At 43.3% G+C, this 26,182-nt stretch overlaps 2 protein-coding genes across 5 annotated transcripts in view; one reads left to right on the top strand and one right to left on the bottom strand.

Annotated features, from left to right (window-relative positions):
* Positions 1-9,144: 9,144 nt before the first annotated feature.
* LOC139784684 (stromelysin-1-like) lies at positions 9,145-10,776 on the top strand. The gene has a single exon (XM_071723878.1). It carries the CDS (start codon positions 9,145-9,147, stop codon positions 10,774-10,776), a length of 1,632 nt encoding a protein of 543 aa, XP_071579979.1.
* Positions 10,777-12,784: 2,008 nt separating this feature from the next.
* Positions 12,785-26,182, bottom strand: part of LOC139784680 (uncharacterized) — a 34,755-nt gene continuing 21,357 nt past the window's right edge. Inside the window, exons 1-5 of one of the 4 annotated variants that reach the window (XM_071723870.1) lie at positions 23,031-23,256; positions 20,239-20,495; positions 19,607-19,876; positions 13,791-13,921; positions 12,785-13,311 (exon numbers count right to left, since the gene is read on the bottom strand). In XM_071723870.1, the coding sequence (XP_071579971.1) occupies positions 13,170-13,311; positions 13,791-13,921; positions 19,607-19,876; positions 20,239-20,495; positions 23,031-23,253 (1,023 nt within the window). In that variant the 5' untranslated portion in view covers positions 23,254-23,256 and the 3' untranslated portion in view covers positions 12,785-13,169. Of the gene's footprint in view, positions 13,312-13,790; positions 13,922-19,606; positions 19,877-20,238; positions 20,496-22,469; positions 22,625-23,030; positions 23,257-26,182 lie in introns of those variants that run through there. The other 3 variants (XM_071723871.1, XM_071723873.1, XM_071723872.1) reach the window with 3 other exon arrangements.

Genomic DNA, 26,182 nt, shown 5'->3' with positions numbered 1-26,182 from the left:
TCGCGTCCTCGACGTAGCTCCTTGTTCGTCGCGTCGGTGTCGATCTCCGGCGCGCTCCCGCCGTATCTTGCGCGCTCCTCGCGTCGTAGAACCTCGCTCATAAAGAGCGCGTTGTTGCGCGTGTAGTTACGCAGGGATTTCGATCGAGGAGCCGTAATCGCACGTGGACGCACCGTCGATTTCCGCCCCGTTGCTCCGATTTGTCAGAGACATACCGAATTTGTTCACGGACATCGCGCGCGCGCGGGGGAGGCGCTGGGAGCGCGCGATACGTACTGCCGTCGCGATCGACGCGACCGATCAATTACGACGAAACCGGCCTCGCGAAGTTCCTCGATTATCGACAGAATTTCGTTGTCGTGAGCGTTGTTGCCGGCCCGACGAGAAGCGTCTAGCAGTCCGAAGTCGATCGACCAGCTCGTTGGGATCGTCCAGTGAACGTAATCGATCGCGTTGTCGGTCAGTCGCATGGCCGACGGTAGTACCGGCGCCCTTCGTAGTCCCAACTGTGTGAGACGGGTGTACGAGCGGCGCTATTATTTTGTGTACTTGTGTCCCCTGTTACCCTTGACGGGCATGCCGGCGCTGCGACCGCGTTTGTGAGCGCTGGTGGCGAAAAGTATACTCCTGTACGTTCGTTTGTCCTTCTCCGTGTAGACGCGAGCGTTGGGAATTCGCATGAAGATCAACTCGTACAGACCGCGCGTGCCCTTGTACCGTACACCGTCGATGATCACGGAGTCATCCGGGGCCACGTCAAATCGCTTGTTACCCAGCATCGTGCCGTGCTCGCCGAGATACACTCCGTAGACGTGGTCGATCTCCTTTTTACTGTCGCCGCTCAGAAGAGCGCCCACGTACTCCCGCCCTAACGGTCCTAGTTGGCTATTCAGAGCGTCGCGACCTTCCACCGTGCTCAAAGACTCCCTGACGGACGTCTCTAGCGCGGGGGGTGGAGTCGTAGTCTCCGAGACGATCTCGTGTTCTCTGGGTAAAAACCGGACCGAATCGGCGTGGATCGGCGTGGAGCTCGCGATAGTCGTCGCGCGGAGCCGAACTCAACCGTGCTGGACGCGACTCTCCTTTTTTTCCCGCGGTCGTCGTTGTCCTTATTGGCGTGAATACGGCGTCGTCCTCCCCGTAATCGCGCTCCAGGTCGGCGCCTGCATCGTCGTCGTCGTCGTCGCCGCCGTAGTCACTATCCTTCTTCGCTCTCTTCGTCGTTTTCATCTTTCTCGCGAGCGTAAAGCGGCCGTCGTCGTCGTCGTCGGTCAATCCTCCCGGTCCTTTACCCCTGCGGTGCCGCGTCATCGGCGAGCCGTTTCAGAGGTTTGACGATGGGGTCTCGTACCTCTTTTCCAGAGCGATCTCGCTCATCCATTTTTCCGACCCTGAGAGCGGCGTACTTCCTGCGAATCGAGGCGCGCGTTTGGCTATCTCTCGCGCGGTCCTCTCTTCCGCGATCGAGCTCATACTCGCGTCGTTCGGCGAAGCGCACTGATCGGCTCTACAGCCGGCGAAGTCCGTGGAACCCCCGTCTGTACCGTCCGCCTCGCAAACGCGCTGTCCTTGTCTATCACGGCGAAACCGTAGGTGCGTCGCCAACACTCGCGACAGAAGGCGCGAAACTCGTCGTAACGACATGTCGATGTTCACGTGATCGTCGTACACGTGGCCGCAGATTGGTGCCGTCCCTGCCTGAACAGGATCAACAGATTTGCGTTATCGCGCACGAGATGTTCGGTATTTTGGCGTACGTCTGACAGAGATAGAAGCAATCGATATTCGAATGTCGACCCATAGAAAAGTACTCCCTCATTCTGTCCTGCTTGTCGCAAGGCCACGTCGTCGAAGACGAAGACCGAGTCGGGAAGCGCCTCGTCGGGTGGAACGACGTCGCGATTGTCGGAGAACGCGCGATAGCTGATCCTCCTCCATAGGCTCGAACAATCGTTCGAGATATCGATACTTCGGTTGTTGCAGAGATTTCGAGTACACGTATACGTTCTCGAAACGAAGACCGTGCGCATTGTTTCCAGCAGACTCACCAGAACGTTCGTCTTACCGCAGTTAGAGGGACCGCAGATGATGCAGCGTACGACGTTCGGCAAGAGAGGGACCGTGTCTGCGCGATTCTCCGTTTCCATCCCTCGGTTCGCGCCCGAGCCCTGCCTGCGTTTTGCGATCCACATTCGGACTCCTATCGTCACCGACTGTCGCACGAATGCGCATTGCGCCCCTCTCTCTTTCGCTCTCTCTCTCGGTCTTTTCCGCAAGCGCGCGCTTCGTTCGCGCGACGACACGCGCCCGAGCGACGGGGCGGGGAGGGCAGCACGGACGTCGTTTCGTTTCGTCGCGCCTGCGCAGACGCTTCGCGCAAAGTATAAGTAGCGCGAGCGCGTCGTCGTATCCGTAGAAATTCGATCTCAAAAAGCAACGAATCGTTCGCGCGCGCGTCGGTGATCGAGATGTTTCCCATCCTACTGACGGACAAGCGCGATATCTCGATCTAACGGCCGAGGAGCTGGAATTCGTTCCGAAGATCGTTCTGTTGCGTAAATTTGAGAAATCCGTGCAACTGCTGTGGGACCGTTTGCCCGAACAATATAAAAGCGGATCCCGAGGTGCAGAGATATCGCTCGTGTATGGAACATTACAATCGTCCGTGGCAGCGAACGCACATAGACGGGTCCACCGCCGCTCGTCAGAGGACTGCTACGAGTGCAAACCGCGCGCATCGCTCTGAACGGTGAGTCGTCGAAACCGTTCCGTTCGAATTGAGAAGAAGAAAAAAACCCTCCCGCAACCGCGACCGAATGCGCGGCGCCGGTCTACTCGATCGCGCGATAAACGCTCTTCCCTTCGAGCTGCATATACCCGGCTATCAGTTTTGCGGACCCGGTACGCGTCTAGCGAAGAGACTAGCGCGCGGCGACAAAGGCATCAATCCATTGGACGCGGCGTGTCGCGAGCACGACATAGCGTACTCGCGAAGCGGCGAGCTCGCCGAACGACACGTCGCCGATCGACTGCTCGCCGAGAGGGCGCGCGAGCGCGTCACCGCGAAGGACTCGGCGGTCAGTGAGAGACCGCCGCGGCGGCCGTATGGGCGGCTATGAAAGCGAAGACTAAACTGGGCATGGTATGGAAAGGAAAAAAAGGAAGAAAGAGGAAAGGAACGGGGAGAAACGCGAAGACGAGGAGGAAGAGGCGGAGGATACTTCCGACGGCGAAACGCGGCGGCTTCTTGCCTTTCTACCGATGTTGGGTGCGCTCGGTTCCTTGATCGGTGGCGCGGCCGGCGTGGCCAAGGCGGTGAGCGCCGGCAAAGCGGCGCGACGGGAACTCGAGGAACTGCAGCGACACAATCGCGCGATGGAGGGTCGCGGGCTGTACCTCACGCCGTATAAGAAGCGCGGAGGTGGCGCGAGGAGAATCGCCGAAAAAAAAAAAAAATTTCGCGGAAGAAGGCGACGCTAGCGGCGACGTCGGATCTGCCGCCGTACGGCGTCACGACGAACGAGCAGCTCGATCGATCGGCGCGTCGCCTACGCGATACCGTTCTTCCGTGGGGTGTTCATAGCGCGACGCTCTGCCGACGAGGGTGCGACACGCGGAGTGCGGCATCGTTGAATCTCGACGACGCGGCGGGTCCGGGCACGCATGGGTCGCTTACGCGAAGAAAGGGAACGCGGCGATCTACTTCGACGCGTTCGGAAATCTCCGTCCGCCGAGGGATCTCGCGCGATATCTCGGCGGTGGCGGCGAGAGCGCGATCGTGACGTACAATCGTCGCGCGTTCCAGACGTTCGAGCAGAGAATCTGCGGACAGCTGTGCCTGCGATTTCTTCGCGAGATCGATTGGGGGAGCGGTGGCGAACGATCGACGTTCTCCTCGCGATGTCGCTGACGCTCACGTTAACCGGAACCAGCAGCGTTCTCACGGCGAGTCACTTTCCCGCTTTGGATCTGAGCGACTGCGAGTACGAGCTGGGTTTGGCGACTTTTGAGACGTACAATTCGATACCGAACGTTACCCGGCGAACAATCGATTCTACTTCGCGAGGACGACCGGAAGATCGTCGTTCCGGAAGGGTCGTACGAGCTGCGAGCTGTGAGCAGATATTTGCGCGCCGCTCTTCTTCATCGCGAACGTCGCGCCCGCGAGAGAGAGAAAAGAGAAAGAGAAGAGAGAACAACTGCAGGCCGATGGCGCTGGACGGGTAAAAGAAAATAAACGAACGAGAGAAGGACGACGACGACGATAGACGACGACGCTTATCGCATATACGGGGACGAAGACGACGACGACGACGACGGTTATGGCATATACGGGGACAACGACGACAAGAACGACGACGATGACGGCGGCGATAGAACGGTACTCGCTCTTCGCGCCAACGAGAATACCATGAGGAGCGAGATAAAGTGCGTCTACAGAGTGAATTTTACAAAACCGAAACAACATCGGTTCTCTTTTGGGTTTCTCCGCGCGATCGTATCCTAAAAACCGACAAATGGTACGTTTCCAACGGCCCCGTTGACGTCATGAGCGTGAACATAATTCGCATCGAATGCAGCATCACCACGGGAGCGTACAGCAACGGACGCTCGGTGCACGCGATACACGAATTCGCGCCGAAAGTTCCACCGGGATATAAACTGTCCGGAGACTCCGACGCAGATCATTTACCTCCCGATCGTCGCGCGAAACGTCACCGATATCACGGTGCGAATCGTGGATCAGAACGATCGATTGATCGACTTTCGCGGCGAGGAGATAACGATTAGACTGCACGTACGTCGTCGCCGCAGTTAGTGTGTGTGTGTGCGCGCGTATCTCCGCGACGTGAAGAAGAGAGAGCGAGAGGGATGCTCGTTCTGAACGGATCGAGCGCGGATTGTACGAAACGAGCGAGCTAGTCCGTTCTACGACGTAATCGAAAGCGTAAGGAAGAGAAGAAGGTGGCGGTGGTGGCGGTCGAGGAGGAAAGAGAGCCGTTCTCAGCAACGCCAACGTTAGGGTTTCCTACGATCGCTGGGTCTCGCCGTGGAGAAACGCGTCGTTTCTACTTCGAAAGGAAAGACCATGGCCGACATCCTGAGTATCGGCGGTGAGCCGATCTTCGACTAGCGCATCGTCGGAATCGAGACTCACACGTATAACCCGTACGTGAACACGACTTTCGGGCACAACGACGAGATACGATACCCATACAGCAACAGGATCTGTATACGCTGCCGTGCGACAGTTTTCTGTACGTCGAGGGACGACTCTATGACGACGGCGCGAGCGCGACGACGTCGGAAGCGACGGATGCTCAAAGGCAATACGCGAAATTGGTCACAACTGCGTGGCGTTTATGTTCGAACGAGATTCGATACGAACTCGACGGCGTGGAGATCGACCGGTGTAGAAACGTCGGCATAACCAGCACGATAAAGAACTACGCGTCGCTGACCGCCGAACGAGCCAGGAGACTGCAGAACGCCGGATGGAGTTATCCGACGAACGAATCGAATCTGAACGACGCGTCCCATCAATTCAACTTTTGCGTACCTTTGAATATTCTTTTGGGTTTCTGCGAGGACTACAGACGCGTGGTGATAACGCGCGACACGAACTTATCCTGATACGCGCTCGGAACGACGTCAACTGCGTCGTAGATCCGAAAAAAACCGTGCCGAGAGATCCCACCAAGGATCCTAAAATTACGCTACTGAAGGTGCAATGGCGTATGCCGCACGTGGCGTTAAACGACGTCACTAAATTGTCGCTTTTGCGAACGGTTGGAGAGCGGACGATTTCCTGAGCGTTGGGCTTTCGCTCTTGGGACCTGTACGAATTTCCTCTGCTGCAGAGCACGACCAGCATTCGTGGGCCGTGAAAGCCGCGCCGCAGTTTGGAGAAGCCGCGATACGTCCATATTCGCGCTGCAGACCGGACGGCGAAACGGAATTCACGGAGGACTCCTCGAGGTTCGATCATTGCGGCGCTCGCCAACGTGAAATTGTATCTCAACTCGGAATTCTATCCCTACGACGACGTGAACGCGGATTTCGAAAGCGACAAGTTCGCCGTGCTGTACGAGATGTACGCGAAAATTTCGAGGAGCGTACTACGGGGACAGTCGCGACGACGCGCTCTTTTCCCCGCGCGACTTCGCGCGAGTAGCGCCGCTCGTGGTGATCGATTGTTCCCGCCAGAACGAAGCGGTGAAGAGCGCCACCGTGGACGTGCGCATCGAATTCGAATGCAAGGAAAACGTCCGGCCGAAGACCACCGCCTTTTGTCTCATCGTTCACGATCCGCGTCATCGAGTACGGTCCGCTGACCAATGTGGTGCGCAAAATCATCTAGCGGAAAATGGCGATTGTAGGATACCACACCCCGGAAACGGGAGATATATATAAGACGGGGGATCCTTCGATCGTTCCTCAGATCCCGTTAAGAACGAGCAGTTTGAGCGTGAATTGTTCGACGCGCACCGACTCGATGGCCGCAGCGGCGACGACGATCTTCGTCGACCTGCAGGGATTCGTGGTGAGCGACAGATTCGTCGCGAAGGAGGTAGCCGTGCTCCGAAGCGAGACGCGCGAACTCGCGCATCACGTGTTTCGCGCGCCGATGAAGTGGGACCTGCTCACGAACGCCGAAAAAGCAAGGGCCAACTGGCTGATGGCGAACCATCACGGTCCTCCGTTGGAAAGACGGGGACGTGGACTATCGTTTAGCCAGGTCGATTATTCGACGCGCGGTGTGCGACGACCTGGGCGAGGAAGAAGAGACGCCCGGCGCGCGAATATACGTGAAAGGCCTCGAGAAGAAGAGGTGGCTGGAGGAGATTCTCGGCGACGTCGACGCGACGATCGAGACCATCGACGCCGAGTACGAAGACATCGATCGGCTGGAGTTTCTTCGCGCCGATCGCACGTTTCGCTGCGGACGCCATCAACGGTGCTGCGCGATGGAGAACGTGATGAAGTTGCGCGACTGGTGGAAACGAGCGACGCGAGTGTCTCTCCAGCATCGACTCCACGGATCAAATATAAATGTGTATCCATCCGTCTATATATGTATATATTGTAATCATTAACAAAAAGATCTATCTATATTTTATTCAATAAAAAAATCTATCTATCTGTATTTTATTCAATAAAAAAACTGATGTAAAATCAACGAGGAAAGTTATTCATTATTCGCATACATACACCATACGTATAATCGTACTCGATAACGCCGAGCGCGATAGCGTCGAGCGCGCGAGCGACGAGCGTGATGCGTAAGCGATCGAGAGCGTCGAACTCCGAAGAAGAAGAACGGCAACGATAACGCCGAGCGCGCGAAACTGTCAATGAGCGCGGAGTCGGGAGCGTCGAGCGGAAGCGCGATATCGGCGGCGGGAGCGTCTAATCTCGTTGCTGTTCACACGTATTTATCTTTATTTAATATTATATTCATCCAATATTATATTTATTCTGTATATATATACTACTTATTTCTAAATTCGTATATGAATCTTTGATTGCGTATAAAGTTTGCTTTATTCAACCGAATTAAAAAGAAATATAAAATAGGAGTAGAAGAAACCAAAGAAAGGATATTTGACATATGGTGTTGTAACATAATCTTTTTCTATCTATAATATATAAATGACATTAAAATCTTTATTGTTTGATATAATTATATACATAACAATATAATTTTATCCAATTTATTATGAAGAGAGCTAACCCCTTTATATTATATTATATTATGTTATATTATTATATTATAGTATATTATGTTATATTATATTATGTTATATTATAGTATATATGTTATATTATATTATGTTATATTATGTTATATTATATACTACTTATTTACTATTTTTTATTTTTTTACATATTATATCTTGTTAGAAACGGAGGGCCAGCCCTCGACGACGTCGTCCTCGAAGTCGACGTCAATCAAGTTGATATCAATATTGCCGCGACCGCTCTCATCTCCTCGTCGTCGTCGTCGTCGTCGTTGTTGTCTTCGTTGTCGTTGTCAGCGTTGCCGTCGCAGCACGTATCGGGACGCTTCGTCGATGAATCGAGTCGCGCCGCGTCCGATACATGCTGCGAATCCTCGCAGCGTACAAACGCATGTGGTTCCTGGATTTTTTTAACACCGCTCCGATGAGTCCTCTTCACAAAAAATACATATTATTAATAATTATATATAAATGAATATATATAAGTGAATTTATAAATAAATATATAACTGAATATATAAGTGAATTTATAAATAAACAAATAAATATATAAATGAATATATGATGACATTATAATTTTACATTTGCATACTCACATTCGATCGAACATCCGTGCGTCCTCGTCGACGCGGATCGTGACTTGCAGACAGGGCGGCGCTCCATCGACGATATTTCTAAGGCGATGCTGCAGCTGCAGCACCGCCTCGTGTAAGTCGTCCGTAGCCCTAGCTACGGACGTTGCCTGGATTTGCGCCAATTCGCACACTCCTTTCAGTTTGGATATTTTGTCCATTACGTGTTCTTAGGAATATTTCACGTCACTAGCTCGAAAAACTGTGAACGAACTACACCCGAGTCTAGCCTCGAGTCCTTATATACATCGAGGATACGCTATCGAAGAAGGATGCGGAATCAAAGAAGGGATGTGCAATCATAAAGGATATTGCGTATGTAATTAAAACTATGTAAAAAATTGACCTTTTGCACACAGGAAGAGATGCATTTTTCTAATCAAACCGACTCATCCGCCGGAATCGTCGACGCATTTCTTCCACCCCGAGACCCCCGCCACCACCTGTCCGCGCTATCGGTAGCGAGCATGCCCATGTAAGTCGCTCGTATCGCGACGCATCGTCATCGTCCATAAAAAAGCAGGATATTGTGCAATAAAAAAAACTATTTTTAGAAACTTTGCACAGAGGAAAAAATGCAATTTTTTTTATCAAAACGGACTCATCCGCCGAAATCGACGCATTTTTTCCACCGCGAGACCCCGCCGCCACCTGTCCGCGCTATCGGCAACGAGCGTCACCGCGTGAGCCGCGCGTCGCGATCGCGCTCATATCGCGAAACGCCGTTATCGCAGTTCCGCCGTTTCTCTCGCTCTCTCTCGCCCTCGACGATGTGGCTCTCGCGCGTAATCGCGTTAACCGCGTGTTTTATCGCCGCGAGGTGCGTCAATCCCACGGATGAGAATTACGCACATACGATCGATTACCTGCGGAAATACGGATATCTGACCGAAGATGTGGACGCGTTTCCGGCTCAGAGACGAAACGACGTTCTTCGTAACGCCATCGAGGAATTTCAACGATACTACGGTCTGCCCGGCGATGGAACGCTCGACGACGAAACGCTGCAATTTATGCGTAAACCGCGATGTGGTTTCCAAGATATCTTGAAGCACGGAACGGCGGCGAGTCTATCGAAATGGCCGAGGACTCACCTGACGTGGGATTTTTACGTAGCCGCCAAAGAGGAGCTGAATACCGCGCGGGCCGCGTTCGACCTGTGGTCGCAACATTCGGCGTTGACGTTCGAACGCTCCGAAACGAATCCTGACATTATAATATCTTGGCGAACCCGACGTCACGGTAACACGAATATCAACGTAAACGGCCCAAATTGCTCGGCCAAATTCGACGGTCCCGGTAACGTGCTGGCCCACGCGTATCTCCCGACGAACGAAGCGGGATTCGTCTCCGAGGTGCACGTCGACGGTGACGAGCCGTGGCATATTCACGTCGGTAAAAATTCCCCGAATACGTTTTCCCTGCATTTCACGCTGACGCACGAGATCGGTCACTCTCTCGGATTGGGGCACAATAAGCGCAAGACCTCGGTGATGTTCGCGTACTCGCCCGACAAGCAGTATCCGGTTAAGCTCGACAGATTCGACATTCTCGACATTCAACGTTTGTACGGTGAAAAACGGACGAACGCGCCCTCACAGACGCCGCCGCCGCCGCCGCCGCCACCGCCGCCACCGCGGTCACGGCCGCCGCAACCATCGCCGGACCTGTGCGCCCTTGGTCGCGTAAACGCGATATTGATTTTGGAAAATCGAATGTACATTTCGTACGGGCGTTACGTTTGGTCGATCGATCTGGACGGCAGGACGTACAATGGACCGTTAGCCCTGTCGAATCACATGAGCTTTCTTCACGACAATTACACGCGCATAGCTGCCGCCTATCAGTCTCCATCCGGTGATCTCATGGTGTTCGTAGATAATTTGGTATACATGGTTCAATATCCGGAATTTTCTCTGAGGCCGAATTGGCCGAAGACCTTGCGAGAACTCGGATTTCCCGCAGATGCGAAACTCAACGGAGCGGTAAACACCCATAGAGGCCGTTCCTTCGTGATGTACAACGGTAACTCGGTGGGCGAGATAGACGAATGTACGAAGAAAGTCGTCAGACGTACGCCTCTCGAGGCGACGTTTTCCGGAATACCGACCGGCGTGACGTCGATCTTCCGATACGTCGACGGCAATCTGTACTTCACCACTCGGACGCAGTTCTACAGATTCAACGAATTTACGAAAACCGTCACGGCCGCCGGTAAATTCGATCTACGGATGCTGAATATCGTCTGCCCTAAGACCGAACTGTTGCAGCAGTTGCGCGATCTTCTCGATCGAATCGTACGCGTCGGCGATTTAACGTCACCGGCGAGCGATTCGGACGACGACGACGACGGCGGCGGCGGCGTTCAGCTTTACGATCGCCGTGTCCGCCGAAGGAAGTAGAGGACTGCGCAAATCCCCGCACCACACCGCACATCGCGCGATATAAGTGAGAACTTTTCTACTTATACCGATGTGTTCCCGCCAAAGCATCAGTATCGCCTCGTCAGCTGAATACGACGCGTCGAAACAGAAATCAGAAACGAACGATACTGCAACGCGCGTGCGAAATGTTCTCGACGTTGGCCGATCGACCCGCGCTGAGGGATCTTTCCCCTCGCGAGACGGATTCGGAGGTGAACGACAACGGCAAAAGACGAAGGATCGACTCGACGGATGATCATCATCAGCATCATCATCGGGAGTCGCGTTCCAGCTCTCACCCCTCCAACGACGTTCGCAACCCCGTCGTCGCGCCTGCGGTGCGCATCCTGGCGACCCGTTATCCGCTGACGACGACTGGCTACAAATACTTGGCCATCGGTGTCACGGTTAAGTCACCGTGGTACGGTATACCCGCACCTTCGTACGTGGATATCGCCCTGGGAGATAAGCAAGGCAAGGAGATCTCTCTGACGCTCGATATGTGGAAAGGACTACTCGAGCGCAAACACGACATATTGGCGTGTCTGCGATCCAACCTCGTCGATGGAACCCGCCCCCCCTCGCCGATATCGATCGGAGATCTGACGCTGCGATTCGGATTGATCAACAACCTGTCGATCTTGCGTATGGAACTACCCAACGCGGCTCGTCTGGCAATGTCGCTCCCCACCCTGCTCTCGCTGTACGATTTCCAATTTTGCGTCGATCGCATCGTCTCGGCGCTGAGCGCGGTCATCGAGGAAGTCGACGCGAAGTATTCGCGCTATCAGGAGATAGCCGCCAACGCGATTAAGACGGGAACTTCGGCCAAGACTGCGATACTGAAAAGCGAGTTTTTCGATCCTAACAAGATCGTCGACTGTGAGATTACCGCGCTTTGTTTCAAATCCTGAACGTCACGACACACGTTTACATATTTATATATACACACAGAAACAATGTAAACGAGTATCGACGTATGTAAATACATATTTTATTTTTCAAAATAAAAAACTACCGCTCGTACGCGGATATCTCATATATGTGTTCTCTCTCTTTCTTTTCCGTATCTATCTCGATACGATCCCGCGCTCCCTAGGTCCCCCGACTCCGCTTACTCCACGATCGCCGCGATTGCGTCATCTACGATGCGTAGGGAAGGATCGAAACTACTTTCGACCCGAGACGAACAAGAACAAAGAACGGTTATCGGGACCCGCGAAAAGAACGGCCTTGAACACGTTCAAACGTGTTTTCGCGCGCTCACCAATCCCACCGCGCGGGGAGGTCGAGAAGAGCGACCTTGAACAAGTTGCAACGAGTTTGGACGTGTTCGAACGCGCGCGATGATAACATTATTCGCGATGACGCGCGAATCGGGGCGGATTTCCGCTCGCGGTCGATAACGCGGTCGATAACGCCGATCCGAGCGCCCTCTCGGAGCGTCCGGGAACGACGATCCCCCCCACCCCCGGTGGCAACCCTGCGGCGCGAAATTCCCCATCACCCGCCTAGGGAATTTACGTCTTTCAGGTTACCGCAAGGTGGCAACACTGCGGTGCGTACTCGCTTCTGATTGGACCGCCTCGAGTCTTCGTCCCGCGATCTGATTGGACGGCGATACACCTTTGTCCAGTTCCAGGGGAATGTTTGTCCAGTTACAGGGGAAATTCCCCCCGCACACCTGTCCCCCTCACCCCCCTGGATCTGATTGGACGGCGATACACCTTTGTCCAGTTCCAGGGGAATGTTTGTCCAGTTACAGGGGAAATTCCCCCCCGCACACCTGTCCCCCTCACCCCCCCTGTTACCCCTTGCACCTGTCCACCCTTCACCCCCCCTCGCCCATCCCCACCCCATGCTCCCCCCTCGCCCCCCTCGCCCATCTCTTATGGCGTTCCCCCGCGGGCGCGCGTCCCCCCCCGCTTCCCCTCGGTTGTACCCGGCAGTGGAGAGTACTGTTATTTTTAACAACAATTTGTGTTTCTATATTATAGGGGAGACCGGGGCTAAAACGTCTACGGGGTAAATACGTCTAATCAAATATCTCGGAACCTGTATATTGTGCGAACTCGCTATTAACATTGTAAACGCTGCTTATAGTACCCATGTGACCAACGGAGTTTCGGCAGGTTACCTGCCGTGTTATGATTTTTACGAGGGCAAACGTGTTTTCGAAAGGTGAAAGTTACATTTTCTGCGCGTGGAAATTTTGTAATATCTGCAATAATATTTGCTCTCCAAATCTCGAGGTACGTGATTATAAAGAGTAATGCATGCTGAACACGAATCCAGTGTAGTTTTTTCATTATCGTTGATGTCTAATATTTCGTGGGCGATCAAACCTGAAACTTGTGTTTGGGGCTAATCGGTCAGTAAGCAGTCCGGGTGCATTTCCAAGGCATTTTCGGGCTCACTGCATATGGAATATGGATGAGACGGGAATTACAACCGTTCAGACACCGAATAGAATCATCGGACGTCGAGGAGTGAAACAAGTCGGGCGAGTGACTTCTGCGGAAAGAGGAACCCTCGTAACTATTTTTTAATAATGTTTCGCATAACAATTTTAAATAATTTTTTATATTTTTCTCTTAAAAAACAATTATTGCATGTATCCTATTATTTTTTAGAATTAGATGTAGGTACGTATATGTATTGAAAATGCAGTGCAGACTGTTATACCCCGGCATTTTTGAGATTTCAATTTTTCCACCGTTGTCGTTTTTGCTCTATACTGGTTAAACAAAGCGACGTAGACGAAAATTTCCTATATAAATTTTGTAGCTAAAGGTTCACTCTTTACAGTGGTATACCACATTTAACTACAATTATTTATTTTGTTGTTAAAAATCGGCACCGAAAAAAAACGGACTGTTTAGCCCCGGTCTTCCCTATTTGCCAGTTTCTGCTTATTATGTTTATTTATGTTATCTTAAACATTAAGAATTAGATTAATAAATATTACGTTGTAATATGCATGTAAATCTTACTTTTTCATTCCTGGCCAATTTGCAACCTCATCTGCTAAAGCTTTACAACTCATAACGAAAAAATTTCTTAGTTCTAGCGGGTACTGATCGTTAAATATTCCTTTCGTATACATCTCTTTTTGCTTTGGTTCCTAGTTATTAAAATATTTTTATCAAAGAACATTGATATGTATTCAATTAATTATTAAATTTAGTAAATAAGTTTGTAGTGTGGACTGGAAATTTGGAACGTTATATGTATACATGAGGCTATAGAAAAAAATCTACGACATTAATTTCAATAACATGTGATTTCTTAACAAATTTAGAGAACATTTTTTCTTAAAGATAGTTACGAGGAGGACTATTTGTTACAATTTCTTAATGTAAATTTCAATATAAATTACAAATTACGATTTCGTAAATGTAGAAGGACTTACTGCTTATAATTAGACACATACATATCCATTTAAGCTAAAAGCTTAAAGCTTTTCTTTTTTAATTGGTTTAGTTTCGAAGGTATTTGATATATGCGATATTTTAGTCGAGGAAAAGTCGATTTTCTTTAGGTACTAATTGTAAGAGAATAATTTGATACATTAAATCAAATAATTAGGACTCTCGATAATAAACATTAAAAATTAAATCTGAGAGTCAACGCGGTTATTTATGCGTGATAAATCAAATTTTATTTATTAGTTTTTCTTACATCTTCGTCCGAACGTTTCGGCTCCGCATTAAGCCATCATCAGCGGCATAACAAATACAATTTAATATAATTCTCACAATCTCCGTTACGCTATGAATGAGTGCTTCGGGACTGGAACGTCGGAAAGCCGATCTGCTCGTCTGCTCGTAACGTCTTGACGTATGGTTGGAATGTGATACGTCATAGTCAAGTGATCAGGAGAACGCAAGTATGAGAATTAATATCGTGGTCATTTTTAAATCCATTGTTCAGCAATGCGACTAAGACGACACATAAATATAAATAGTCTTGGACTTTATGCTTATGTGTCGTCTTAGTCGCATTGCTGAACAATGGATTTAAAAATGACCACGATATCAATTCTCATACTTGCGTCCTTCTGATCACTTAATTGTGACATTACATTCCAACCATACGTCAACACGGTACGAGCAGATCGGCTTTTCGACTTTCCACTCTTTCCAGTCTTGAAGCTCTCATCCATAGCGTAACGGAAATCGTGAGAATTATTAAATTGTATTTATTTGTTTTGCCGCTGATGATGGCTCAATGCGGAGTCGAAACGTTCGGACGAAGATGTAAGAAGAATTAATAAATAAATTTCGATTTATCACCGCATAAATAACCGCGTTGGCTCTCATAGCCAGATTTAATTTGATATAGGTAGGTTTTTGAGTAAATTGTAGTCTTTTTTTCATGAAAGATACTTTTTCAAATTGTTTTCTTGGCTAAACACCGAGGCACGTGCTGTAATAAAGGATAATAAAGGATATTGGACTTTGGTTAAAACGGTGCGTTATTCTCCGCCAGGCATTTTTGCTGGATCATTCGCCGTGTAGTTTCGAACTCCCATTCGACCATACAAAATCGCTGCGATTTACGGTAACCATTATGCCGCACGCATTATTACAGTGTACATATCTGTAGCATCAGAGGTTTAGGACATTTTTATCTTGGATGGATCCAGTTACGTAACAATCGTTCATGGACATAATAATTTTTCCTTATTTTAACACATATCTGTTCGAGCTCTTATGAATCTTTTATGACTAGTTATTACTATTAATTTATTTGAGTATTAAATGCATCATTTATCGCAAAAAAGTGTTTTCGTAAAAAAAAAAATTTTTTTTTGTTTTTCAGAATGTGTTCAGAATGTTATAAAACGTCGAAAAATTGCAATTTTAAAAAATGTCTATGTATGTATGTGTGTGTGTATGTGTGTATGTGTGTATGTGTGTGTGTATGTGCCAAATTTACCGAAATTTCTATAACTCCAGAACTAATCAACCAAATCTTAACGAATTATATATGAAATAGGGGTAAAAAAAACTGAAGAATATAATAGAATTAATAAAAATTGCTAATAATAAAGGGGTTACCGATTTCTGTTTAAAAAAACAGCCAAACTTACCAAAATTTCTATAACTCAAGAACTGATTAACCAAATTTTAAAGAATTATATATAAAATAGAGGTAGAAAAAACTGAAGAATATAATAGAATTAATAAAAATTGCTAATAATGAAGGGGTTACCGATTTTTATCTAAAAAAATCTATATGATTGCCCTAATTTCCGCAAATTTTAAGATATCGAGCTTAATTTTTTTTATGGATAGAGTATCATTAAAGGTAGGTTGGTGTTGAATTTGGCAATGATCGTTGAAGGGGTTACCGATTTTTGCCTAAAAAGTGTACAAGTTATACATGTAATCTTATATATAGAACGTATCATTAAAGGAAGGTTGTTTTGAATTTCGCGAAGATTGGTGAAAGGGTTACCGATTTCTGCCTAAAAAATATATAGGGTAGACCGAGGCGAATCGGATTACTAATTAGCACGATAAAATAGCTCGTTTAAAAAAAAAACACAAACAAAAACTGTCTTAAAACTTATATTGATCCGATTCGCCTCGGTCTACCCTAAGTTATTTGATGGATAGAGTATCATTAAAAGAAGATTGTTAGTGAATTTGGCGAGGATCGGTGAAGGGATTACCGATTTCTGCTTAAAAAGTGTATAAGATGTACATGTAATTTTATATAGAGTATTATTAAAAGAAGGTTGTTTTGAATTTTGCGAGAATCGGTGAGAGGGTTACCGATTTCTGCTTAAAAAATGTGTAAGTATTTTTAATGATACTCTATCCATAAAAAAAAGTGTGCAAGTAGAAACTTGTTTAAGTGAGCAAGTAGAAACTTGCACATTGCTTCCTTATAGTTTTTAAGTGTGCAAGTAGAAACCTGCACATTGCTTCCTCTATGAGGAAGCCAAATTAATAAATATCTATGCTAATAATTATGCATAAAAAAACAGGCTTCCTTATAGAGGAAGCAATGTGCAGGTTTCTACTTGCACACTTAAAAACTATAAGGAAGCAATGTGCAAGTTTCTACTTGCTCACTTAAACAAGTTTCTACTTGCACACTTAAAAACTATGAGAAAGCAATGTACAAGTTTCCACTTGCACACTTAAAAACTATGAGGAAGCAATGTACAAGTTTCTACTTGCACATTTAAAAACTATGAGGAAGCAATGTGCAAGTTTTTTATTCATGCTATTAAAAACTTTGAAACTAGTATAAATTATATAAAAAGGGGAAAGAGGGGGAGGAAAAGGGGAGCCGGAGGATTTAGAAGAAGGAAGAGGCGAATGGAGAGGGAGGAGGGGGAGGAGGTAGGGAGAGAGAGGAGGAGGAGGAAAGTGGAATAAAGAGGAGGTGAATAAGGAACTTTTTTTTACAGATTATCCAGGATGGAATATGAGGGGAAAGTAATAGCAGAGGCGGTGGAAAGGATTGTGGAGGAGAAAATAAGGAAGCAGTCGAAGGAGAAGAAAGAGGTTGATAGGAGGAAGGAGGAGAGGATAGAGGAGCTTGAGGAGAAGGTAAGGAAGCTGTTGAAGGAGAAGATAGAGGTTGATAAAAGGAAGGAGGAGAGGATAGAGGAGCTTGAGGAGAAAGTAAGGAGATTGGAGAGAAAGGTGGAAAGAATGGAGCAAAGCGGAGGCAAAAGGAAGAGGGAGGATTGCGACGAGAGAGGGGCTGAGAAGAAGAAATGGTGGGCGGGGATGGGCGAAAGGAACGAGGATGAGCTAAGGAAAAGGAACGTAATTGTGAGGGTCGAGAAGGAGAAATGGGAAGGCAAAGAGTCGAATTGGAAGAAAGTAAAGGAGCTATTTGCGGAAGGGTTAAAGGTGAGGGTGACGGTGAGAGAGGTGATAGTGGTGGGACAGAGAGGAACCTGGATGACGATATTGGTGAAGCTGGGAGACGAGGAGGAGAAGTGGCGGGTGTTAGAGGCGAGGAGAAAGGCAGGGAACAGTATAGGGGTGAAGATTCATGAGGATAAGTCGGTGGAAAGGAGAGATAAAGAGAGAGAGGAGAGAGAGGAGAAAATGGAAGGGAGAAGACATAGGAGTATAGGGAGATCGGAGGAAGATGAAATTGCAAGCAGGATGGAGGAGAAGCTACTCATGAGCTCAGATGATGAGGAGATGGGCAAGAAGAGAGAGTGGGCTAAATAGGGAAAAGCGGTGACGGGAGGGAGGAAGGACCAAGGATGGGGCCGTTGCGGAAGCGAAGGAGGAAGAAGAGGAAGATGGCCATGGGGAGTGGGTTTATATTAATAATTATTAACTAATTGTAAGAGGTTTGGGTACGTTCCTCGCAAAAAACGCCTTGTAAACCCTATGGGGAAATACAATAAATAGCATACAACTATAAATTATATAAATACAGTATAAGATTTGTGGCTTTAATATATCTGCAAAAGATTTGTAACTTTATTGTAAATATATTTTATTTTGTATATAAAAGGATAAAGATATATACTTTATATACCCCAAGGGGTTTTAAAGGGCGTTTTTTTAAAGGGACGTACCCAACCCTATCCAATTCTATCCAATTCAAGGGGGAGAGGCGTTTTTCAAGGGACGTACCCAACCCTATCCTATTCTATCCAATTCAAGAGGGGAGAGGCGTTTTTCAAGGGACGTACCCAACCCTATCCAATTATTTTCCCTACTATTATCATTTTCCCTACTATTATCATTTCCTTTGGACCAACGGTTTAACGTCTCTTCCGAAAGACGGATATTTTATTTTGTATATATTTTATCAACTGCATCTAAATTTATTCTGAATTAGAATTTATTATATGAGAAATATAATTTTTCATTTTTTTTTAAACAAAAGGTGTTGAATGTATGATATTTTATTCTACATAAATTAAAACGGTGAAATGCACAAATTAGATATTATTAAAGTGCAAAGCTAATTATAATTAATATGGCACAAATTATAAAATTTCTGATAATATATGTTTTCTTCCTCTTCTAAAAAGAGCATGTCATCGATACTCGAATCTATCGAAATATTATTGTCGCTTTTCCGCGATGCCGATTGATTCTCTCGCTGCGCTTACTTCATTTGCAGCTGTCATGGCATATTTTGACAGTTGTGTGGTTAATAGTGTAAAGTTAATAGTAACAGTAAAATATTAAAAATAAATAGCGCGCGCGTATAACGCGCGTCTGTGATGTCTGTGATTATAAAACGTAAAAACTTTGCCCGCCACTATACATTTATGCAACAAGAAAATTCAATTTAGTATAAAGTTATATATATATGTCTTTATTTCAGCTTTACGCCAAAAAAGAATTTAGTATAAAGTTGGGCAACATGTTTGTACCTACACGGTATTAAAACAAAATTCGTACCTTTTTAAAATATTAATTAGAAATTACTTCTCTATGGGATCTAAAGTGTTAAGCACATTGTTCTAAAGCTTTACAAGTTTCAAACTTATCTCTTGATAGTATTTGAAGCAATTAATTAATGTCTCGTAGCTTTAAAATATATTAATGTTTATTATATAAAACTTTTAAATATTTCCGACGACTATGTATAATGTGTTTAATATAGTGCAATTTTCGTATAATATAGTGCAAGAAGTCTCCTAGCATGCAATACAAAATGACTTTCCATATTAATATATTACTTATATCATTCAGGGAATATTAACATGGAAATTTTCACCTTGTATGGTCCATGGTTTCGTGCCACTGACCTGAATTCGTGATAATCGCAGTGAGACATTACAAGTGAGTCACGCGTAGTGATTTACCTTCTCGCATATGGCTACAGAAGCTGCGTGAAACCTGGCTAGTCCGTCAAGCGCCAATATGGTATGAGCTAGGTCAAGACCAGACAGACGATCGGCCATGCGAAAGCCGAGAGGCGCGAGATCCTCGATCACCAGAAGCGTTGGATTTTTATTTTGCACGTATAGGCCCTTCCCGCTTAAGCGATGCTCCGGCCCTAATAACTTATTCATTTTATCCAAGGTATCTGACATCATCAATATCTCGATGTCAAAGACGCCTGATAATTTGATCTGTAAAAAGTTTATTTAAGATTAACAAATAAAATCTTTTAAAATCAAACAAGCATGCAATTAGTTTTGTGATGTAAGAGTTTAAATAAAAAGTTTTGGTTTCTCAGAGATGACAAATAAATAATAATTTTATTCCGCAAATTAAAATTGATTTTAAAATGACTGAAGCATATACTTTTCTTCTAAATGTATATATGCCTCTTTGAACTTGATAAAAATAATTTTATTTTTAATCACTGATTGTCTCAAAAATAATTGTCCTGATCTTTTTGTTGATTAGAAATCTACTTCGAAATAGTAGAATCTGCCACTTAATTTGATTTATTTGTATTAGAAATATTATATTAGTTGAATCAACTTACAAAGTCCTGACGAACGCCTTCAGCTATAGGCGAGATTTTGACAATGATTGATTTCTTCTCCGTAATTTTACTGTCGCCTTGGTCACGCGAAAATTCGGCAGTAACCCTAATCATGTCGCTTGAGTAGTTGTCACCCTTAGCCGTGGCCGGTTTCGAGAATATATCGATCACCTGAATCGAGTTGTCGCCTTCCGACTTTCGCAGGATCTTCTCTACGAAGCATAGATTCAGCCATGCCGGTGTCTCTAGGGCCATTTCTGAAATTGGAATTGGAATTGGAATTGGAGAATTTTTCCGACAAATCATTGTTCTTCCCGCCGTGTCACGAAACGCGAAAACGATTCTTTACGATAACTTATTGTTCGCGGCGAGATTTATCACGTTTTCTTTCTCCCTTTTTAACCGGCTCCCTCCCACTCATTCCGGTCTTTCCACCCTTTCTTTCGTCGCGCCCCCCCCTTCCGCCGTTTTTTCCCCGCCCTCTTTACCGTTGTTTTTTTCTTCATATCCGTCGATATTCAAGGGACACGGATACGGGCGCATTCTCTTACGTTTGAGTTAAGAGCTGTTTTAATTAAAAGCGTAATGAGAAGCCGCTTTTCCCTTTTCCCTTTTTGGTCAACGGCATACGTACGTTCCGCCTTGAAATCCCGTCGAACATGATCGAGTTGCGGTATTTGTGAGAAATGTACGACGCGTCTGGCGCGCCGCGATCGCGTACGTACTTGTGGTCGAATGACGTCGGCCATATTTCACCTTGATGAATTATCTCAGAAATGTTTTCCGCGGTTTTCTTAGAATCAAATCCGCCCATTATTAGATGGACGTTCAATGACTGAACTTATGAGGAACACATTTAATAATATAGAAATAATTTATAGTAAATGATATAAATCACAATGAAAATGGTTTACTAATCAAGTGCCAGAAATGCAAATAAATGGCAAAACTTTTTATTCTTTAATCGACTTCAAATAAATTTTATTTTAATTAAATTATGATACATCTTAATTGCAGTGATTAATGTAATAAATTGATTAAAATGGATTTAAGAGAATTTTGATAAAATAAATCTCAGGTAGCAAGATGACGTCTTAATGACGTTAGAGACGTCATTGAGACGGAATTAATACGTCATTTGACATCACTCTGCTATCTGGGATGGTAACATTTAAAAAATGCATATAATTGTACAAATCCTACTCTACATAAATATGTATTGATATATTTAATTGTGTAATACTTCTTTTTTTACTTATACTATTTTTACATTATATAACTTTAACATGCTAACATTAATCATTACAAAAACAAAAACAACGAGATAAGATTAAAATTGAAAACTATTTATTTGACGTAATAATTGCTCAAGCAAGGACGTAATCGCGTATGTCATGCTTAGATAAAGCATAACATATGATTACCCGGGAAAAAAAGATTATATATAATTATATATAAATATATATGATTATATATAATGCAATTATATATGAATTTTGTCTCTATATGATCATATATGATATATAATTATATATAATTATATATAATCATATATGAACACATATAATATTATATATGTAAATATATATAATTGTATATGACCTATATAGTCAATATATATTAAAAAAGAACTGTTAACTTCGATAATAAAGCATTAATAAATTAAGATATATATTTTTTCAAAAGCTGTATAATCAAAAGTGAAATGATTTATTCCATATATTATAACTTGGCACTGCTTGACGTGAGACAGTGCCGTGTCTCTTGATACCGTTTTTATACCACTGTTCGTCAAATTAAATACGAGAAACGAATCCTATCGAATGCCATCTATTGGATAATCCGAATTTAAAGTTTATATATTATATAAGAAATAATTGTTTATTCCGCCAATGGTTATCAAACACGAAACCTTTATTATTATTGACTGACGATTGGCAATGTTTACAAAACGCTGCGACGTTTCGACTCTTGGATCGAGTCCTTATCAAGCATATCTAACTGACAAACAATTCAGAAATACATTTAATTCGGTCGAAGAGATAAAACATTCAATATTGTAGCAGAAAAACGGTACCTGTTAATACATGTCAAAAACCTACACGTCCATGTCTTTGAAAATTTTACCCGAAATAGTCATAGAGACAGTCACTGCAAAAACAATGGTCAATATAGGCGGACAGTAAATATTAACCAATAAAAAGTTGTGTGTTCTGAAGCTTATACTTTACGTGTATAAGAAGATGACGATCGGAAATGAGCACAATAATCCGATTGCGCCTTTCGTAATGCAACGCTGTCGCTCGGATATACGGAGCTATACATTGTCGAAGCGTCGACGAACACGCGTGATCACATCGGAGTTTCGAGACGTACTGAAACATTCTCACGGTTTTAACTAAGGTTGTTATTATACATGTGGAACTCACGTGCTGTTTACAACGACGAAATGACTTTATCATATATAGGATTTAAACTTTCCGTATCTTTTTTTAAATTAATAGTGTTGGAATGCTTTTTAATTAAAAACATTTCAGCAATCTCTCTCTTTTTTGTATTTTTTTCTCTGTGGATGATGTTCGTCTCGGACCATTTAAAATTATGGCCTAACGTAACGCGATGTTTGCTAACGACCGAGTGATTGCTATCGTGTTTTCTAACATCTTTTTGATGCTCATTAATTCGTGTCATTAAGTGACGTTTGGTTTGCCCTATATATGTTGCATCGCAGTCACCGCAATCTATTTTGTAAACTAAATCGGTAGTTTTCTCTTTGCTGAGCTTGTCCTTGCCTTTCACTATGACACCATCAAGTTTTTTCGGGATGGTGTATAAGGTTTTGAGACGAACTCTTTTATAAATGCGTCGAATATCTTCGCCTAAGCCCTTCACGTATGGTACAGTGACACAGTTTCTGGCATCAAACTCGCTCCGTGACGCATCATCTTCCTCCACAGTACTCGCGAGTGTCATGAGTCGATCCCTGATTTTTTTATCAATCATTTTATCAATCATTTTATCAATCAATCATTGTTTATATATTATATGTAATCATATATAATCTACATGGATAAATGCTTCTTATATATAATTTATATATAAATTATATGAACTCATATATAATCATGTCAAATTGTATATCAAACATTTATATATATTTAAATATATTTTAATCGCCTGTATAATTATATATAATCATATAGGGTTATATATACTTCCATATGAATCTTATATGTATCCATACATGAGTGCATATATGATCTATTGTTCATATCTAGTTATATTTGGAATTATATATGCCCATATATAATGATATATGGACCCATATATAATTTTATATAAAGCACCAAATTTCATATATAATCACTTATAATTATATATATTTATATATAATTATATATAATTTTTTTTCCCGGGTATACACTTGCAGTAAAGTTACTACGCTATTGAAGAATATGAACGTAATTTCTTTATATCGAAGTCAAATTATTATTATTTAGTCAATATTGTTGTATGTTTTACATTGTTACGTCTTAATATGTTACTTTTTATTTATTTGAAATACTTACTATAAAAATTAATAGCTTTACACAATTTTCAATGTCAATAATCATCAATTTGCCACGTTACATAATAAGTATGTAAATCTGTTTGATTGTTTATTCTATTATATTACCATTATTATAATTTTTCCTAAGAAGTATTTCACAACAGATTTCTATATATTTTTATTTTAATATTTTAATACATTTTAATTAGAATAGCATACTATATTGCTTAATTGTTAAAGGCATCAAAAATCGGCCTCAAGTCGTCGAGCTACAAAAATATCGCGTTAATTATATTTGCTGCACAGCAAACTCATAAAGTACATGTAACACTCAAATGAATCTTGTTAGATTAAATCTACTTATCTTAAAAGAAAACAAACCCAAGTTTTCTCCTCAATTTTGATGAACTTTGAGTATGTTACATTACAGATAAAAATAAGAGTATTTTTTTAGTGCTCTTACGTATGTTAAAGAAGTGACACACTCCATCGGAAAAAATCAATTCTTATGTTTCTAATCTAAGCGTATATCTTATCGAAACGATAAGAGATAGGCAAAAATGTTTTAACTGAACTTTTAATGTATGTACACGATCTTATAGCGACGCGCGACGCTCCTTTTATGATGTATGAAATCGTGATTAACATTATGTTACTGCGTGAATGCATTTATTAATATCACCATACTGCATCATTCTAATTAACTTCTGTATTTTTTTGAATAAGCCTTGATACCAAACTAATGTTCGGTTTATTTAATTGACTTTTTAAACTATATCTTAATAAATATATTACTATCATTATATATCAAAATTATATTGTGTGCTTATTATATTTACGCACACACACATACACACATATTTAAAATATCTCGTGCCGTAGTATAGTATTTTTTCCCCGGTCAGAAATGATTAATCAAATCGACATCATGCATTCGACGTTGATGCATCGATAAATCGTCAATGTTGAATACTGACTAGTATTTTTGTCATCTTTGGCTTCATTATATTTACCATAAGTACATTGTTTTTTTTTGTAATTGTTTTTATATTAATTGAGTAATCATGAATATTTTTATGATATTTCTATATCTTTTGGCCAATCCCCCCCCCCTCTTCTTTCTCTTTCTATTCACATCGAATACGTAATATACACAGTTGGAAAATTTGTGTTAAATATAACATAAATCACATGTCCCAAACGGTTCACTCAAATTTTTGTGTTAACTTAACATAATATGGATGTGTTAAATGGTAACACCGATACTATGTTAAAATATTTCAACAGAAAGGAAATGTAATTCTGATCGTAATTTGAGGTTAATTATGTGTAAAATTAACATAACTTTTATGTTGAAATTAAGATTGTAAGAATAAAATCAACACTCTTTTTCTGTAAATTTTAACACATTTAATAAATACGTTCAAATTGTGTTACTTTAACATATTTTTTAAAATTATTTTAGTAATTTTACATTTTACATTTGTTAAGTTCAATTAACATAGCAGGCATATGTTAAATCTACACATGTATGTGTTGCTTACTTTACACAAAAATTTTAACAAGAACCTTTTTTAACAAAAATACACAAAATTTTTTATTGTGTACATATATGTATAGGGGAGACTGGGGCGAAGTCGGCCCCGGGGCGGAGTCGTTTTTGCAATTATCTCGAAATCTGTATGTTGTGTGAACTCGCTATTAATACTGTAAGCGCGGCTTATGATGTCCACGTGACCAACGGAGTTTAGTGAGGTTACGTGTCATCCCTTAGGAAAATTTACTTAAAGTTCTTTAAAGTTACTTAAAGTATTTTAAAGTATTATAAAGTATACTAGCCGTAATAATAGTATACTAATAGTATAATAGTAGACTAATAGTATACTGACAGCCGAACGTAAAGTTTTCTTTAAGTTATTAACCTCAATAAAAACTTTATAAGCAAGTCGCAAATATACTTTAAATTTACTTTTAACAAACGTAATACTTATAAATATACTTTAACTTTACTTTTTATAAAGGTAATACTTAAAGCTGATTTTAACTTATGCGTGTTGTTTCAACAGTATACTTAAAAAGACAAGTTCCCTTTTTCACCACACTTGCACCACACGAGACATTAAGAAATATTATACCATATATCCAATTCAAAATTTTATTACTCTTTTTAAACTGAATTTGTTTCTTAAGATGATTTTTGAAAAATTATATATTTGCGCTGGTTATGACATATGTAGACTATATATAACACTTACATCAAATTAAGAAGTAGTCTACCACGTAAGGCAGTTGGCTCACGATCCAGAGGTCCCGAGTTCGAATCCCACCAAGGTAAGTGTGTTTTTCAAATACGAGAAAATATTTATAATCATAGACTGCATCTTAAGAAACAAA

Source organism: Temnothorax nylanderi, unplaced genomic scaffold, assembly GCF_030848795.1.
Source record: "Temnothorax nylanderi isolate EJ_2023f unplaced genomic scaffold, tnyl_v1.0 TNYL_tig0660_pilon, whole genome shotgun sequence".
NCBI lineage: Eukaryota > Metazoa > Arthropoda > Insecta > Hymenoptera > Formicidae > Temnothorax > Temnothorax nylanderi.
The sequence above is the reverse complement of the archived record's forward strand: the minus strand, read 5'-3'. Positions and strand labels throughout refer to the sequence as shown.